This window comes from Gallinula chloropus (assembly GCF_964237585.1).
Source record: "Gallinula chloropus genome assembly, chromosome: 13".
In the NCBI taxonomy this organism is placed as follows: Eukaryota; Metazoa; Chordata; class Aves; order Gruiformes; family Rallidae; genus Gallinula; species Gallinula chloropus.
In genome coordinates this window covers 19872297-19891202 of record NC_140098.1, presented here as the reverse complement: position 1 = coordinate 19891202, position 18906 = coordinate 19872297, and the positions used below count along the sequence as shown (strand labels likewise).

Below are 18906 nucleotides of genomic sequence, written 5' to 3'. Positions count from 1 at the left end.
TCCATGTGTTTTCTCTTCTATTCCTGGTATACTGGACCCTGAAGGGAGTATTCCAGTTTGAGTTCTGACTCACTGACCACTGATCTTGCAGTAATCTTTACCAATGGTTGTATCCCATCTGTTTTCTTTGCCTGCTCATTCTCTTTCACCACTGACTTTTGGTTATTCTGTAGTCTAATGTAGCTTCAGGAATGTAATAAAAATGTTATTCATGTAGTGACACGGTGATGCTTTGCAGAGGTTATGTCTGATCCACATGCATTGCCATGCAGTGTGTGTCAAGCATTCAGATGGCCCTAGAGAGTTACAACATAGACAAACTTCTGGCCGAATTAGTGGCTGCTCTAAAGACATCTCTGTTGGGCAGAGTTCTGCCAGTTTACAGCATCAATAAATTTGTCATTTACCTTTTGCATTGATGTGATGTTGGATCAAAAGATATGCAGGAATTATGCTGAACAAACTTCATGAATTATTGAATTTCCTTTTTAATGAGAAGCTGAGAAACTGCATTGGTCTAGTATGTAACTGTAAGATGCTAGTTCATTGTCTACATAGGTTGGTATCACTTTAAAATCACATTTTCAATTCTAAGCAATGGCCCCATATTGCAGAGTCATTGAATGGAAACAATGAGCAATTAATTAGTACCTTGCAGTTTCAGATGGCAAGTTCTGGTTTAGGCACTCCTTTGCAATTAGTGCATTTTCCTGTCTTTATATGGAAAGTCTTAGAGTGGTAAAAGGAATCCTGTTGGATTAGGGTAATAATTACTTAGGAAGTAAGGGGTGGTGCAACATCACTGTGCTTTCGTAGTAGTGACAAGTCCTTAAATCTTTTCTTTTCTGACATTTCTTCCCCCAAGGCAGCCATCAAGAAATGGCCAAATTGTTACCTGTAGTAGGCCAAGAAGATTTGGATAGCTTTACTTTGGCCAGGACAGGCTCAGGCTTTGCACTCAAAGCCTTTCACACTTCTTGGAACACTCACATCTCACTGAAGCTGCTGACAAGGCAGGACACCACAGAGAGGTATGTTTCTTATTTGCCCAACTAGCCATGTGAGTGGGCAGCAGAGACCTGCAGCAATGGCAGCAAAGTGAATGGTGGCCTGCCCAGCATCACCTGAGCCCTAACCATGGCTCCATTCCTAGAAATCCCTACCAGCCAAGAGGCAACTTAGAGGCAGTTACAGTGAGGAAACAAGCTCTGTTTTTTCACAAACTTTTATAAAATTAGAGCTTAATCTTATCCCCACTACAACAATGTCTGCAAACCCTGATTAGTAATAGTCACTGTACTAGGCACTAGGGTGTTACATCTTTCTGGAGGTCCCTGAAGAGATCAGAGTTGAATTCCATCAAAACCATCATGTACAGGTGTGAGAGCAGAGCAGTGGGGCCAGGGAGGGATAACAGTCAGCCTTACAGGGCAGTGAGATGTGTACACACATGCCCTGACTATAAAAACTAGTGAGCTGTAACTGATGGGCATCAGCCTCCTGACCATGACATTCCAGAGTGTAACAAGCCATAGAAAGCTTCCAAGGACAACCACAACCTACTTCTGATGAAGCAAGACCAAAGCATTTTAGGGAATGCCTTGATCTGACTGTTTATCAAAGAATTGCCTGATGTGTATTTATAGACTAATTACTCTTGTTAACAGAGTTCTGCAATTCAGATGGCTTTTGTTAAAAGCATTAGACAAAAGTGTCCATAGTGTTCAGTTTGTGATGTTATAAAGGCAGGGGAGGACAAAAATAGTATTTAATGCCAATATTTTAAAATTGACAGTTTAAATTGTCAATTTAATGTTGCTTCAAAAACCAAATGCTGACAGGATTTGGGAACAGTTAAAAATTTTAAGGGTGGTGCTTGGATTTTTAGACAACGAAAATACAACAATTTTGTAAATGGAACCAATGTCATTTGTTTGGTTGCTTAAAGAAAAATGTCCTGACCCTGTCCACACCCTGATCTGGCATCTTTTCATTTAAACTCGCTCCCAAACTTCAGTTTTAATGAAACTCACTGTTGTGCTTTTCTCTACTATTGTCACCTCCTGTTTACTTTACACAGTCTGGTGTGTTACTCCAGCTGCAAAATGTTTAACTTTGTGTTGATGATAAATATTTGAATTATGGAAGTGTTAAAACAGTGGATTATTTCTAGTGATTAGTTTACAGACTTCTCCAACAGAGTAAAAAATGAGAAACTGATACTGAAGTCTCGGTATAAAGGCTGGCTGGAATCATGAGAATGAGTTCCAGGTCTGATGGAATCAACTGAGTTTTCAATGAATTTTTAGCTGAAGTATAACAGAGATAATCAAATCCTTAAAATCAAACATCCAATTAACAAAGTGAACCTTTAACAAAAGTTATTTCCGTGAAAATGTATGATTGATCTGACAGTTCAGTGTTTCCTGTGCATGAAGAAGTAACTGAAATCCTTAGACAAGAAAACTTCATTCATCTGATGATGATCAAAGCAAAGTTTTTTCTTCTCTGTAAATAAACTGTTGGATTCAGATCTACAAGCGCAGCTGAGCTTGGATCAAATTTGGCCAAGTCATTAGAGTGGTATTGCTTACATCAAATCTGAATCTGACTTCACTTTTATATCATATATCACTTATGTAACTTGGTCTCACTAGGTATGGATGGAAAAACATAATTTCCTGTAAATGCAGATGTCACAATGACAGGATAGAAGTTCTCTGGGAGAATAAGGGGAAGAAACTTGATTTTTCTTAATCTAGCATTTCAGGTAACTCAGATTTCTTTTGCCTTCATGCTTCAATCCAGCTTTAAATTGTGCTCTTATGTTCATATTAAAGCATCCAGAAGTACATTACAGAAATACACTACACGTTTTCTTAGAACTGTTTGGAAGATTATATAATACTGGGTCTATTAGTAGATTTATCTTAGCCTATACCCACCATATGGTTATCTCACTTCCATATCCTACTCTATCACCTCTCTAGCTACAATTCCCTCTAACCCTTGCCATTTTTTACAGGGAATGGAAGTTGCTACTTCAGGATATAGCAAATGTCAGACACTGTGAGTCTGAGCGTCTCCTGCCTCCTCTTGGTATTTACCAGTACCATGGACTTGTGGCGATAGTGTCTGAATGGATGGACAATGGATCCCTCCACTCACTGATCCATGAGGTACATAAGTCACCTTTTATGTGACAAAAATAATTCAGCCAGAAGAGAACAATCAGCATATAAACTATGGACAAGTAGTCACAGTCGGTCAGTTCTTTAGCTTCTGTTTACTGTTCTGTGCTTTTGTTTACTGCCAAATGAAAATGTGAAGTGCAAACAATTCCTCACTCCCAAATCCCATCTTTTGTGTTACTTAGCATCAACTGTACCCAGAACTTCCATTTCCCTTGCTCATAAGGATCCTGTCTGATGTGGCTGAAGGGCTGCATCACATTCACAGCTTTGAGCCTGCTTTCTGCCACTGCAGCCTGAAACCTTCCAATGTGCTTCTGGATGCCCAGTACAGAGCCAAGGTGGGAGCCTCTGCTTTGGCCCATTAATGCCAAATACAGTGATTGTACCACTGTTGCATGTATTTATCCAAACAGTCAACATTTCATACCAAGACCTGAGGCATTATTACTAAAATTTAATCTCCCATCTTTGTAGATAGTGGATCATGGCCTGACCAGTTGGAGAAAACAGCAACTGAGGTCAGACCTGCAAAACTGCAACCAGAGGAACTGCCAGGATTTAGTGTACCTCCCTCCTGAAAGACTTGAAGGAGGCCTGCCATCCCAGGAAGGTGATGTTTACAGGTGAATGGGATTTCTAAGGGCATGTCATAGCTAGACCTTGATACATTCTATGATGTCGCCAAAATACTGATTTTTCAAAGGCAGTACAGTAAAAACACCAGATCTACATAATGCAGTAAGGTAGTGTTCCCTGAGGCCAATTACAGCAGTGAATTACATTTGAAATTCCCAAGATTTGGGGAATACTGTATCAAGATATAATATATCACTGTTGTGGAAGTTTGTTATATAAATATTTAAATAATGGACCTAGATGTTTTAAAAGTGTACCAGAGCTGCCAAAATTTTTTTCATACACTTTTAGAAACCAAATAACTACAATTCATAGTTTCTGCAGTTTTAGTTTCAGAAGAACTGTACATGCCTAGATGAGGTAAAGAAAAACACCTTATAAAGTCCAATGAATGTCCTATGGGATCTCTGCTGGAATAACTCACTGAGCTACTCAGCCATACTTTTTAATTAAGGTGATTTATATGGAGGAAGATCACCTACTGCCACATGCCCCTCTTGTACATGTTACACACCTCATAGCTGCCTAAATAAATGGAACAACCTCAAATTGCAAATGTTGTCTCTGTGGACATTCATCTTCACAACTGGCATGCAGAGCTCACAGACTAACAAGTAACTCTTAAGCATGGTCACTTTTCTGTACTAAGAGCTTTTATGAGGGAACTAATTTCAACTCCTGCTTTACTATCAGAGGCAGGCTCTACAATGAGTCAAATAACACATACACCATATATATAAATGATGTGACTAATCTGTTTTTTACAACCACCTGATTTTTGCACAGGATGATTGACAGCTTACTTTCAGGTGCCATCATTCATCTTCTAACATGTCATTTATATATAATTTTAGGTGTTCAGTTGTGATAGTGATGCAACAGAGAAAACAACAGTATGTGTCATCTGAGAGATTACTTAAGTAATTGTAAATTCCATGTAGGTCCACATTACACTGATACCTTCCTAGAGGGTATTTAAGTAAAAGCACTTTCAGATTTTATGTGGAAATAAGGCAGAAGGGGTTCTCTTAAACTAATTCAGCACTTGAGCTAGGTATGAGTCAGCAGATAAATTTGTCCTAGAACTGATTCTTCCCCTTTTGATGGCTTTACTTCTGACTCAACCCCAGCCTGCTTTCTCTGTCAGCAGCCTCCTTGGTTCTGCCTTTGATTTTGCAGATTGAGATTATCACAAATTTGTATGTTATATCATCTGAGTAGTGGGATATATATGTAGTTACATGTTATCACTGGAATACTACCTAGGATGCTAGAAAAGAAGAAAGGTATTTGGAGTGCCTGAAGAACCAGGCACACGGTGGGTCAGAATCAAGTTTTTGGTAGGTTAATTGATGTGCTTGTCAGTACCAGCTGGGAAGTGCAGCTCTTTCAGTTGCCAAATTATAACCTAAAATAATAAAGGAGAACAGAAGGCTCTGAAATATAAGGAACAAACAGGAGAGAAAGGTGGTAACCTGAAATGTAATTCTAATTGATCCTCTGTTTTTAAAAAGACTTTAATTCAGTTTTGAAAGCTGAAACTTAATAATGGAGGAAAAAGGACCTCATCAAATTAGGAAAAACTTGGGCAGACTTTGTCTGGAACAACTCTTTTCTCTTAAATCAATAAACTTGCTTTTAGAAATGACAACATACAGATTATAAAATAATGAATGGTACTTTGCTGTTCTTTTTTTCTCCTTCCCCCAAGCTTTGGAATACTGTGCTGGGAGAGCCTAAGCAGACGGAAACCTTTTGAAGGTATTTATCTCTGTCCTTCATGTCAGACTTTACTTTGCCCTAATATTTTCCACAAGTTCCCTTATTGTCAGGAAATTGATAGAAACAGCACTGGCTTTTCAGGACTTGCTTGTTACAGTACATACATCCCATAATGTGGGCCAGCTGCAATAAGTAGCTATGGTTATTGGTAAAGGTTAGCACATCTATGTACAAGTCTGTTAACATTTTATTTAATTTCAAAAAGCACTCTTTGCTTTAAAAAACCCAGTCACTAATGCTGAATGTGATTTAAAGAGAATTCTGAGGTATCTAATGCTTTCTGTGGTGACATTTTTATAAACTGTAGGTGAGGCAGCCCTGCTGGAAGTCCTGACAGGCATATGCAGCAGTTTGCGGCCCGGCCTTTCAGAGAAGTTTATACCAAATGATCTGCCTGAGAAGAACAAACTGTTGCACCTTATTGCCATGTGCTGGTATCAAGACCCAAACTGCAGGCCACACATTGCAGGTAACAGGCAGAATTTGCTTTCTTTGCAGGATTCATGAGGCAGGTACTCCTGCTGGGGACATTGCTCCAGCACCCCGAATCAGTGACAGCTGACAAAGCAGTCTTCAGATCATCAGAGTACTCTAGATGGTTTTTCTAACCAAAGTTTCCTGTCAGAGGTGGCATATATGTCCCCAAAATTGCTTGGTATGAAGTAGAAGTGAGTACCAGTAAAGGAAGAGATCCTGTCAGCTATAAATACTACATCAATAAATATCAACCTGTCTTGAGTGTGATGCATAACCAGTTCCCCTTTGGAACTGCATACTCATTGTTTACTTTAGTGGAACTGTTAGGTTTATCCTCTCTTTGTAAAAAGATAGCCAAGAAATATTAAAACTGTGCTATTAGAGGTCTTTTGAGCAAATATTCAAGTGGGAATATGCAAATGCTGAGGAAGAACTCTGCATATTGCTTTATTATGATAGATTTATAGCAATGTGAAAACCTTTTGCAAGTAAGTCTACTACACCTGTATGAATAATTAAGAAAGTGTGACTTTCATGTGACTGTAGCCATTCTTAAAAAGTCAGGTCAAGAAAGAAACCAAGAGGAGATAAGAGGTGGAAGCTTTATTAAGCTAATATTGCAGTTCATCTAGCTACTCAGCATGATAAGTTAGTTGTAATAGACTGAAGCCTGAATAAATACATGCTTTCATATGCAATGTGGTATTTAAAAGGCTCTGTTCCCTCTGCAGAATGTGTGGAGCTTCTAAATGGAATTTTGGCTGGTATAAATAAGGAGGCAATTTCCACTGCAATCTACAATCTGATGGATGCAAAGGTTGGTGTAAAATAAGGTTGTCTCTTCAAAGACACTACTGGACTCTTTCTAATGTAACCTTTGTGGTACAAATCCAGGGAACGTGTTCTATTGGTTGTGCCACAGAGCTGGAGAGGACCCTTTGGCACTCTGGGTTCATTCAGGGATTGCAGAAAAGTGATATTGTGAGGTTCTCTAGAAATCATGTCAACTGTTCCTGCAATTATAAAAATGATAGCTTCCTTCTAGTCATAGCTGCAATCAGTCTGGCAAACCCCTTTGAGTGGGAACAAATGCCAATGTCAAGTAGATCAGATTAGGGCTAGAACCAAGGCCAATTTTTGTTGTATTTACTGGTAAGAAAGTATTTGAGACCTGGACACTGTTAGTATCTGCTGCAGCAATACTATCAGGGCTTTTCTGTATGCTTCACTGCTGCTGAGCTGATGTGCTTTGGGCAGAAGACACTGCTTGTCCTAAGGTCTGAGAGGGTTCTCTCATACTACAGAAATAGATGGGGAGTGGCCAGCAACTTAGGGATGCAGCTAACTCCATACGTGTCTGGGTTGCTATGGGAAATCAGGCACAGATCTGAGTGTCACAAATAAAGCTATACCCTATCTAATTAACTTAGTCATAGTGGGGAAACTAGTGACACTTGCCTCAGCCTTTGAACAAGTATTCTGACTCCATCTGGATTTACCCAACCCATGCAGTGGTGTCAGTTTTATTGCTGGGTTTATGTTAATGTGTCCTGGATTATTTCTACATGCTGCAATCACATGCTGGGATTAAAACCCAGACTTAATAAATGCTTTAATAGGTGGCATGGTTATAGTCCAAGTAACTTTTACTACTGTTGAAGTTCATTTAGGATTGTATGGCCAAATATTCCATAATCTAATGTACCAGTCTCACTTGAGAAAAGATTTATTTTTGTATTTGCTAAATTTGAGCACTATTTATTTAATCAAACCCCTGAACTGATATGACCAGAATGACTGTGAAAATGCTGCTGAAGACTCTTGAAAACTGATTATCAAGTGTTGAAATGTGTAAATTTAAAAAAAAACACTTGAAAAAGTATGTTGCAGGTGTACAAAATGGAAAAAAGTGACAAGTACTGACACATCCTTGTTGCAGACAGCTTGGCATACTAAACACAGGACAGCCCTGCTGTTTGGACACTCAAAGGAAAGCATGTTATAGCTAGCCCAGTATTTTAATACAGGGCTGTTCTTACCTTACCCTGTGCAGTTCAAAACTGGGTTATAAAATACATTTTTGAGAGCAGAAAGAGTAGTGGGGTAGAGTTGTGTCAGATTCTATGACTATTTACACATATTAGAATGCAAAGTTGCTCTGTACCATTCCATTTCATTATATATCAGCTTAACTGAGAGTATAATATCAGCAGTGTAAATTGTTGGTGTCAGGATAAATTCTTGCTCCTGACAACTAAATTGAACAAACTGCTTGAATACTTACTAGAGTTATTGTGCTATTTTTTCCAGGAGACAGCACTTAATGCATGCAAAGGTTCAGAAATATACACATTGCAGGCAGGCACATGCAATTCAGAGGTGAGTACATGGCATGCATTTAAGAGTCTTACAAGAATATTTCATAAGCTGTTTGCTTCTCCAGCCAGCCCTGACAATGCATAATAAAAACACTGCAGGGAAAAATGTCCCTAACCCTTTTCATCCCTAACAACTCCTCCATCTAGTTGAACAACAAAACCACTATTTTACCTTCTAAGCAGCTGACTCTGCTGGTCCTGCAAAAATAACTTTCTCCACTTTAAGAGTTGCTTGGAACATCTCCTCTTTTAGGCAAAAATCTAACCTTTCTTGTAGGTTTTATCAAAACCATGGCTAGAAAAAGTCTTGGGCTGAATTCTAGCATTTTCAACCAATTTTCCTAAGAGCAAGATCTGCTGCTTTGTGACAACTCAAAGGTGGTTAACTTCCACTTTCAAAGGGATTTTGGCACTTGTGGCAGGCCTGCTAATAGCAAAAGACAGGCATACAGAACTGAAGCTCACATGCCTGGATCAGCAGTAGATTTAAACAGCTCAAGCTCTGGTGATACCATGGCTGATGGCAGCACAGGCTGCAGGAGCAAGCTGGGTCTGCAGTAAGGCCTTGGACAGTTAGCCTATGCATCTGTGCTGCCATAGTGACCCAAGGTAACTAGTTGAAATTGATTTACATATGTTTGTAGGCCAAAAAGCTGTATGCCCACCTTGCACTCTGATATTATCTGCCAAGAGAAAACTGCTTGGAAAAGGGTTTGGAACAAAAGGTTTCCAAGAAGATAATTTGCCTCTATTTTGATCTCTTTGCAGGTCATCTGTCCACCAAAACGCAGCCAGGCCATCAGCAAGAAAATTCCTTTTGTAGTGTCAAGCTTGTCAACTGTTCAACTTGACAGCAGCACAAATAATGCAGGAAGAAAACATGTGCTTGAAACAGCCCTGCCGAATACTATCCTACAGAACACAACAAAGAAAGGTCTCTAGTAGCTCCAACTAATCTAAAAAATGTATCAGTATTACCAGTTGTTCCATATCCACATTATTTTCTAAGTAAAATTGTCCCTCCTCAGAGTACAGCTGTGCCCTCTACTGGTACCATCTAAAGTGTGAGCTCACTGCAGTGAATCAGAGATGCCACAATATATCTTATGATTAAACATGAATGTTTACAACTCTGTGAAGAACACGGAGTTGTAACATACAAATACTACCTGCTGCTGTTGACAGAACAAGTTCCTCCTAGAAACAGCTACTGCAGTTTCTATTGTGTGCCACCAAGAATAAGTTTTTTTGTCATTTGCTAACAAAAAATAGATATATGTGTTAAAATGTGTTTCCACCTGTCTTGTGTCTCCAGGAACATGGGAATGATTCCTGGTATTAACCATTGCTACATAAATAACTACCTTTGCCTTTCTGATGTGCATTTGTCCTGTTAAAGTGTTTAAAGTTGTGTCAAGAAGTGATAGGCTTCCTTAAAAGCTTGTTCTGTACTCCTTATGCCATTGGGTAAAAAAGCCAGGAAATAATTTCTAGCAACATCTGCATTTCTAAGCATTTTAGTTCCAATCAATAGCTGTCAGGTTTATGGAACATTCTGTTCTGCCCTTAACTTCAGAATCACATTCCTACAGCCAGCTTGAATAAGTCAGATGTGTGAAATAATATATGCCAAATATATGCCAAAATCTTCCTAGGAATAATGATACATTAACAAGGGTCTAAAAAACAGCTGGTAATAAGTAAGCATGCTCAATTTAGGTTTGACTTCAGTTAGTTCTAGTCTTCTGCAGTGGCTGACATTATATATAGTTCTGTTACTCTGTTCAAGGGTCTCATCTTACTTGTCTTTAAACCTCTTTCTAGATTACCCTGGCTCTGACAGTAGAAAACCAAATTCCTTTTGCACGACTCCTTTGTCTGGTTCAACTGGAGGCAAAGAAAGTGGTCAGCAGAAGGACCCACCACTGGCTCTTAAGCACAGAACACAACCTATGCACCTTGAACAAGCAGTGACAGGTAAGACTTGGCCAGATCTCAGTGAAGGACAAAGATCTCTCTAAATTTTGCACGTGCTTTGAGATATTTAGTGCAGTAGCTCTTCCAAATGGTATAAATATCTTATGAGTCTATTTGTGTATAGCTACCTCTATGTTCTCAGAAGTTCAGGCACTGGTCACTTGTTCCTCTCCAGGGTTGCACTCAGGCTGACAACAGCTCTGCAAAGACCATAAGAAACCTATAGAAAATACACCACACACTGAATGTAAAAGACATCAGTTGCTTAAACCTGGATATTTTTTTTAATTTTAAACTGTGTATTTTAGACCTCTAAAAAAGTAGCTATTGACTACAGAAATGGGTGACTAGGAGGGGGAAACCATTCATTTCCTTACACAATCTCAGTTCTTCCTATGGGGCAGAGGTAGAAAAGGCCAGCTTCTGACTTGTGAAGCCTGCCTCTGCTGTAGGTGAAGCTCTGAGTTGCTTTGGTTTTTGCAGTAGTTCTCACATCTACCTAGCCATCCTTCTCCAGTCTACTTCCAAGTGACAATGCAATTTCTGGATAAATGAACAAACTAGTTTGTGCAGGGAGTACATCACAGAATTCTACTACAATAATCAGAAAAAGAAGCATATTCTCAAAAGCAACAATGGCTTTTGGTTGTTAATCTTCTCTGTGTATTGTATTTACTGTACACTAAAAACCTTAATGTCAGTACTAAGTTTTCTAATAAGCATATGGAAAGAGTCAGAACCCAAAGCTCTTGATCATTTTTCCAGAAGTATTACTTTTGTACTAATTTGGCTTTGACATGTCCAAATCCCCAGTTTCACAATACTTTTCAAACAGTGCTACTACCCTGAACTACCAATTATCTGTTCTTCCACTTTTTACAGGACAAAGTTTTCTCCTCTATGCTGAGCCAAGCTGCTTTGCATAAAGTCTGATACACTTGCTAGATGAGTAGTGTGAGACCTGAAAATCTCCTGCCCTTACACAATCTTAGCACTTAATGATGTTTAGAAACACTTCTTCTGTAATCTGATCTTCATGAGTCTTGAACAAATAGACAAGGCACTGGACTAGTTTGTTTTGAACAAAAGGTGCAAATAAGCTAACTCTTCCTCCTCCTCTACTGAGTTTGTTTCTGGTGTTGATGCTATCACTTGCTAACAACTCCTGGAAGAAAAAAGCACTTAGTTGATATTGTTTTGTTTCCTTTTCACTCAAGACCCTTGCTGCAAAGGAACCTGCTGTCAAGTACTAGCCTGCCAGAGACAGACTATACTGAGCTGCATGACAGAAGGACGCCTCAACCACATCCTAGACGTCCTTCGCTCCCAGCAAACCTTGTCCCGAATGGACTATGAAACAATTACTTCTCACCCCACAGTGACCGGCCGTACTCGGGCACTGCTGGACACTTGCCTGTCTCTTGGAGAGAGGGCAGCACAGGTTGTAGTGACTGTGCTTTCAGTGAGCAAGTATAGTCCTCTGGGACGAAGTGGACATTACCCAGACTGTCCTAAAGTAAACAGGATGTTGTTGTGACATTTATTTTGCTGTTTGTTGCATGGATTGGAGCACTGGTACTCTGGAATGGCAGTGATTCATATTAATTCCTCATAACACTTTGACTGTCGTCAATCCTTCCTACAGCCCGTGATTTTAGTCCTCTAGTAGAAAAAGCTGGCTGGATTAAAGGAATGTCAACCACACTGCCTGTGGAAATTACCAAGACTGGTGTAACAAATTCTAATTTGGACCTCAGAGATGGGAGGAGTGCAATGTCCACCAGAGCAACTGTTGTTGAAGTCACATGCCTTATTTCCTTCATTTTTTAGAAGGGAGGAAAATAGACCGTGACTCTTTGGAGGTCACGCTATGGAAGAAGGGCTGGTTCTAAATCCTTCCAAATAAGGATAGTGAACAACAGGATGCTGGATAAGGACAAAAAAATTCATGCTTTTCACTGAGCTCATATCTGAGCCAGCTGTTAGACTACAAAGCTTAAGAGAGAGTCAAGGATTGTCTTGAAGTAAGACTTGGAAATTTTAAATTACATGTATAAATTATTTTATTTTCACTCACCTGTGGTCACAAGCTCTCAAAAATGGGGCACTGATCACAGCACTCTGGAGAGGTGGGGCATAAAATATTTACTAAATGCAGAAATGTTAATACCTTGCATTGATGCAGTCCTCCAAGTATGTCTGCAGTCCAAACGTCAAGGTAAACCAGGAAGTAGAGGTGCCAAGCTGATCATTTTGAAACCATGGTTCTGCTGAACTGTAAGGAAAGCAGTAAGATTATGTTAATTATTATTAGCATGAGGCTATACAAGATGCTGCTTTTTTGAAGGGATGGTGGGATTCTTTCAAGCTTCATGGCACGGGATTAACATAATGTTACACAATCTATGAGTACTCCAAATGCAAACCCGTGTTTCCCTGTTTCCTCACATCACCTTTGTTCTCTCTGTAGTTTCAAACTGGTTGGTGAATTCAGTAGTTTGGCAGGCTGCAATTTTAAATACAGTGATGTTGTGCTTTCTAGGCACATCTAAGATGTAAGAAATGTGTTGTATCACATACTACAGTGTTTCTGGAACCACAAATGTATTTTTTTATGTAAATTCATTAAGCTTTAAGACTGCCTTGAGGTAATATATTGTTGTTATTAAAAGCAATGTCTGTTAAACTATGTTGGAAATAGTTTTGCCTATTGAGAGCTAAAAAACATTTCATTCTTTATCTTTTGTCCAATCTGCAGTAGATCAGTCTCTGCTAAAAAAAGATGTCTTGCTTTTAAGGAAAACTGCTGTCATGGTGTTTTGCCTGTTCAGAAGGCATAAAATGATGAGAACAAAACAAATAATCATTCACCTGGGGGAAATATTTACAGACTTCTAAGAGGGAAACTGGCAATATTGTTGAAACTTAATTATCAGCTTTCACAAATTATTCTGTTCAGTTCTGCTGAATGGTTTGAACTTCTGTGAAAGATGTGCCAGCTGGCAGGCCATGCTGATTTTTGCCATTGTTATTGACATAGAAACTATTTTGGCTCTGTCCTTGAAACAGTTGCCTCCTTGAGAATATCACTTAATGCCAGACCTAATCCCAGCCTTAACTGTGAACTACAGAACTGGCATCAAACCAGTGGGAGCACAAGTTAGCTATTTTTTTCCAGACAGAATTTTGTTTTCCTCATACTTCACTTTCCAGGGGAAGTATTTGTAACAGGATGTGACCTCAGAGTTAATTACTACCATGCTTATCCCAATTTTTAAAAGATAACCCTAAAAGAATTTGTAACTGTTGCAGCTTTGTGAGGCTGTGCTTCTGAGATGAGTTTTTTAAGCAGCAGTTAAGAGTTTTCTGCCAGCCCTAACTATAAACAATGAGCAATTCAAGGTCGAAGTCGTGGCCTGAGAGACAGTCATAGCACCTCTGAGAATCACATAGAGGAGAAAACAACTCACTGCCACTGGAGAAGGAGTGAGAAGATGTAACGCACCAAGGCCGGAACAGGGCTGGGGAGGAGGTGGCCCAGGTGCTGGAGAGAAAGACGGCCCAGCAGCCTGTGGAGAAACCCATGGAAAAGGCTGAGACCCCACCTGCAGCCTGTGGAGGGGCTCCACATGGATGGAGCAGATGGAGACATAAAGACGCGGAGACCCTACATGGGAACAAGCCCCTGCCAGCACTTGCAGCCATGAGGAGAATCAGACACAGAGATGAGACAAATATTTGTGTCAGAACAGGTTTGCTGGGGAAAGGGTTGGAATCTTGTGGAGGACTGGGACTGAGAGACACTGTAATAAAGAGATAAAGCCCTGTGGGAAAGGACTCACATTGGAGAAGTTTGTGGAGGACTGTCTCCTGTGGGTGAGACCCCAGGGTGCAGCAGGGGGAGGGTGTGGAAAAAATGCCCCCCCCCAACCCCCCAGATGAGAAGAAAACCAACTTGCAAAGGGACTGAGCGAAGCCCCCATCTCCCAGTCCCTGCCCCCCATACTGCGATCGGGGGGAAGAAGGGAGTGAAATCATGACTAGAGTGAAGTGTCTTAAGAAGGGAATGGGGAGGAGGTTAGAGGTGGTGTAAAATCTAAAGCAAAACAGCTCATGAAGAAGTAACAGAGAACCCCATTTTTTCCCAGACCCTGCCCCCCTGTGCTGTCAGCAGGGGGAAGAAGGGAGCAAGATCATGGCTAAAGGGAAGTCTGCTTAGAATGGAGGGGTGGGGAGAAGGTGCTACTGAGAACCCCATCCTCCCCAGTCCCTGCCCTGCCTGTACTGTGAGCAGGGGGGAAGAAGGGAGTGAAATCGTGACTAAAGTCTGCTAAGAAGGGAGTGGTGGGGGGAAAGTGTTTTCAGATCTGGTTACGTTTGTTTTAAGATCTGGTTGTGCTTCTGACTCCAGTTTTCACTGCTCTTTGTAGTGTAGTGTAATAAATTAGGTAGTTTCTCTCTTCTTCACTTTGTGTTGAGCCTGTTTTGCCCATGTCATTGCTGACAGTGATCTCTCCCTGTCCTTATTTTGTCTCCCAAGTCTCTTAATATATATTTTCTCCCCTATCCAACTAAGAAGGGGGGTAATAGACTGACTTTGGTGGGTGTCTGGCCTCCAGCCAGGGCTCAACCACCACAGTAACCAAATACAAAACTGTTACTTCATGCCCAAAAGACCTGGAATGGAATTCTTTACATGTTATTTAATAACCAACTCTCCACAATCAGACTTCTGCCACCTTGCTCAACTGAAATCAATACAAATGTTTGGGACTTCTTTTTTAAATTGATACTTTGGCTAAAAGCATTGTCCTAGCTAGCTGTTGTACTGACAAAGCCTTGCTATAAACATTCTTAAGCTGATGTAGCCACATGCCCAGACTTCCTCGTAACTCTCCCTTTTGTAATACATTAAATGTTGGGTTCCTTGACCATTGCAGCTGTTGGGAATCAAGCATGGTATTTTGAAGTGATGCTGTTAGCTTACTGAAACAAAACTGCTGCTGATAGAAAAACTTTTGATACAAAACTAGAATATGGTGACCTGAAACAAGCATAATTTATTTCTGCCACATCAAAAATACATATTCTTATGAGGCCTATAATGTTTTGGCTATATAACAAAGACTTTAATGTGTTGATCATTGATGTGAAATATCAAACTGCTTCATGCTTATGGTATTCTACTTGTACCCAAGCTAGTTCATTAGCTAAGATTTCTACTGTTCTTGCACCCTGTTCTGCAGTTCTCTATAGAATAATGACACTGAGCAGAATTAAAGATAGGTGAATCAAACTGTTCTTTAGTATCTATGGGGAGAAAAAAGGCTTGAATCTGAAGAAGGTTTAGAATCCTGGAAAGATAAATGAAACATGGCCAACTCTAGAAAACAGTAAAGGGAATAATATTAAGTCCCTTCAGGTCTGGCCATACAGTGATTAGTAAAATTCTCTCGTAGTTCCTCAGAAAAGACAAAGTTTGAATTAAAGGATATCAAAACCTGGAAGATTTATTAAAATTCTATAGATTCTATTTACATTTATTAAAGGAACAGTAAGTGGAGTAGGTAAAAGGCTTTTTTTCTGTCTTGATTGTAATATATTTTCCTTGATGCTGGTTGCAGCTATCTTTTGCTGAGTTGTAAAAAGGTGACTGTCCCTTGTCCTTCTCCCTATCTATATAACCCCTTTATCTAAGCTGGGATACTTCCTGCAATCCAAGAATATCTACACTAGAGTTTGTTTCAGGTTAACTCGTGGAAAATTAATCTGAGGTACTGGAATAAAATGTCTAAGTCCTTCCAGTAAAAGCAAAACAAAGCACCCTGTAAATATCAATCAATAGTTCTCAGCAGTGCCTGTTAAAAACAGAGTTCTAGAGAACAACAGGGAAGATAAGTGCCTACTCATACTACTCTAAAAAAGCTTTAAAAATGCATTAATGGACTGCTAAAATACAGAGAGGAATTTTACACCAGGTAGATAATCTAAAATGTACAAAACCTAAAGTGTTACTCAAACCATACTAAACCTTAAGGTTTTTCTTGTTTCAAGTCTGAATTCTACATAACCTTGTAAACACTTTGATGCTGTTGATTGAACTATTAATGTGAAGATTTGTAAGGAAGGTTAAGTGCATGTGCCAGTCCCAGGAGTATTATTTATGGGCCAGGGAAAGAGCCAACCTCCATCAAGGTGGGCACAGAGAATTTATGCTTCTTTACTGCCATTTATTGCTTAGAATTCTATACAGATATTAACTACAGATATTAACTATGTTTCACCCAGTAATTTGTTGTCTCTAAGACTGATGGGGTTTTTATGCATCAAGAAATTTTGTCTTGTGATGGAAATTTTCCCTTTCATCCTCTTCCTGTTCCCTTTGCAAAATACTATACTGGAGCTTAAAATGCCTTAGCACAGCTGTGACTGTTCTTTACTAAAGGAAGCAATCCCTTGCTTGCCTCATACAACATTCCCTTCACTGAGCACACAGATGATCCAACAGTTGCTATGTCAGCTGAGTTAAAACTTCTGGATTTTAAAGGTAAGTCCACCATAAATTTAACTACCTGAGAAAGTTTGCAAAGAACATATTTAATGAGCTATTTGTGTTACATTAAATTTCACGTAGCTGTACATCAACTGTGCAGTTAAATTTAGTATTCAATAAAGGTTGCTGTGTTAGCACTGCATTTTGGTTAATCCCAATATGAAAAGAAGTAGACAAGAAGCTCAGATGAACTATTTACAGCTCTTGTGATTATATGACTGAAATTTCTGATCAGTATTTTATTTCCCACCTTTTTAAGTAAGCACTAAGGATCTCTATAGCCTCAAACTTCCACCTCTGCTGGGTTTTAAGGTTGACTTCTTCCACAGAAGTAAGAGAAGAAACCAGTGACTCCTTCAACCTGCCTGAATGAAATGGCAGTGAGTGATCTAGAATTCAAACTGGTTCATCCCTTGAAATGTGATAATGTCCCTAAGTATTTCAACACCTATTTCCAACTGTTGGTCTTGAACTTTCCATGTAGCAACAGCCATATCCACATGAGCAGAAAGCACAGCTGAATTTTTACCCTTTCAGAAGTAACCTGGCTTTACTCCAGAAAGTAAAAGCTGAGAGAAGTAACTGAGGACTAAATCTGGAAAATAAAAAAAAAAACCAAAACCAAAACCAAAGGAAAACAAATGCATGAGACATTTGACCTTAGAATAGCTGCAAAACATGTTCCCAACAAAACTGTCTTTATGCCATTTGTGCTGTGATAGCATTTTGCCACAAAAGAACAGGAAACCAGAAGGAAAACACTGTGAGGTGAGTGCTTGCCATGTTCACTTGTGTGTACGTGCTAGGTGCTGAAGTAACCATTGTTTTCCATTCCATACTGCAATGTTTTAGCTGGAAAACAATATTTAGCCCTAAGCATGGAGTTGATGAGAGCCCAGAAGAGAGAGGGAGGCTGATAAGCAGTGAGGAAACCTGACACGTAAGGACAAGTTGATAAAATTGTTTGGTCTAGCAAACAGATGGTGAAGGGAAGGTAATAAGAGTCTGGGGCAGAGGTAGTGAACATCCAGCGAGGAAACGAAGAACATGGTACCAACTAGTTGCCCATTCTTATGGCTTATATGACTCTGGAGAGGTTTTCAAGCAGGTGGTCATAGAAGATTTAAAGGCTATTATGAAGACAGTCTCCTTTCCCACACCCAGAGCAGTTAAAATATTCATGGAAGTTTTTTTACCTGAACAAGAGAACTCCAGTTGAGAAAACTAATATAAACAGTGATTTGCTAAGCCTTTTCCCCTTAGCCTGTTCAGTTTTTTATTGCAAATGTTTAAAGTGTTTTAAGGGAGAAACAAATGTCTTTTAGCTGAAAGATGCATAACATGAATATTTACAACTGTACTCTAACTGAATCACTATTTATTTCACTATAATCTACCTGTGAACTCATGCTTTTGTTAGCAGGTCAGTATTGGGAAGATGGAATAGAGAGTATCTGAATGAAAGAGCCTTGGAGATTGTTCTTTCTCAGCAGTGTTTGTGTGAATTCTAAAAAGGAAGGGTGGCACTCCCACATTTTTTCTTCTCTGCACATCATGGTTGGCATTCTCTCAAATATAATGAAAATCTTTTCCATCTTTATTAAAAGGCAATCTTGATCAAGCAAGATTTGTCAATAACTTAAATGTTTGCTGAGCTCTCCACTAAAACATGTAATCTTTTTCATTCTTTGCCAATTTTTTACAATGGCATTTCCTTCATGTTAATATATTTTCCTCCCTCTTCTTGCATAAACCCCAGGAACATAAATAAAAGCTTACAACACACACACTGTTAAAGTGCAAACAAAATTATAGGAGAAAAAATAGATTATTTGTACTGAACCAGTATGACCTCACAGAGAAATGCGATTGCTCTTCTGATAGACTAAATGTCTCAGACCTCAGACAA

General features: G+C 39.4%; 1 protein-coding gene across 1 annotated transcript; it reads left to right on the top strand.

Annotated features, from left to right (window-relative positions):
* Positions 1-876: 876 nt before the first annotated feature.
* On the top strand, positions 877-11981 carry LOC311196343 (receptor-interacting serine/threonine-protein kinase 2-like; the record flags this gene model as incomplete). Its single annotated transcript, XM_084269887.1, has 11 exons — positions 877-1031; positions 3026-3179; positions 3377-3532; positions 3669-3817; positions 5542-5591; positions 5920-6081; positions 6821-6906; positions 8400-8468; positions 9236-9401; positions 10292-10444; positions 11662-11981. The coding sequence occupies exons 1-11, from the start codon at positions 880-882 to the stop codon at positions 11979-11981; spliced, it is 1617 nt and encodes a 538-aa protein (XP_084126013.1). The 5' UTR covers positions 877-879.
* Positions 11982-18906: the final 6925 nt, after the last annotated feature.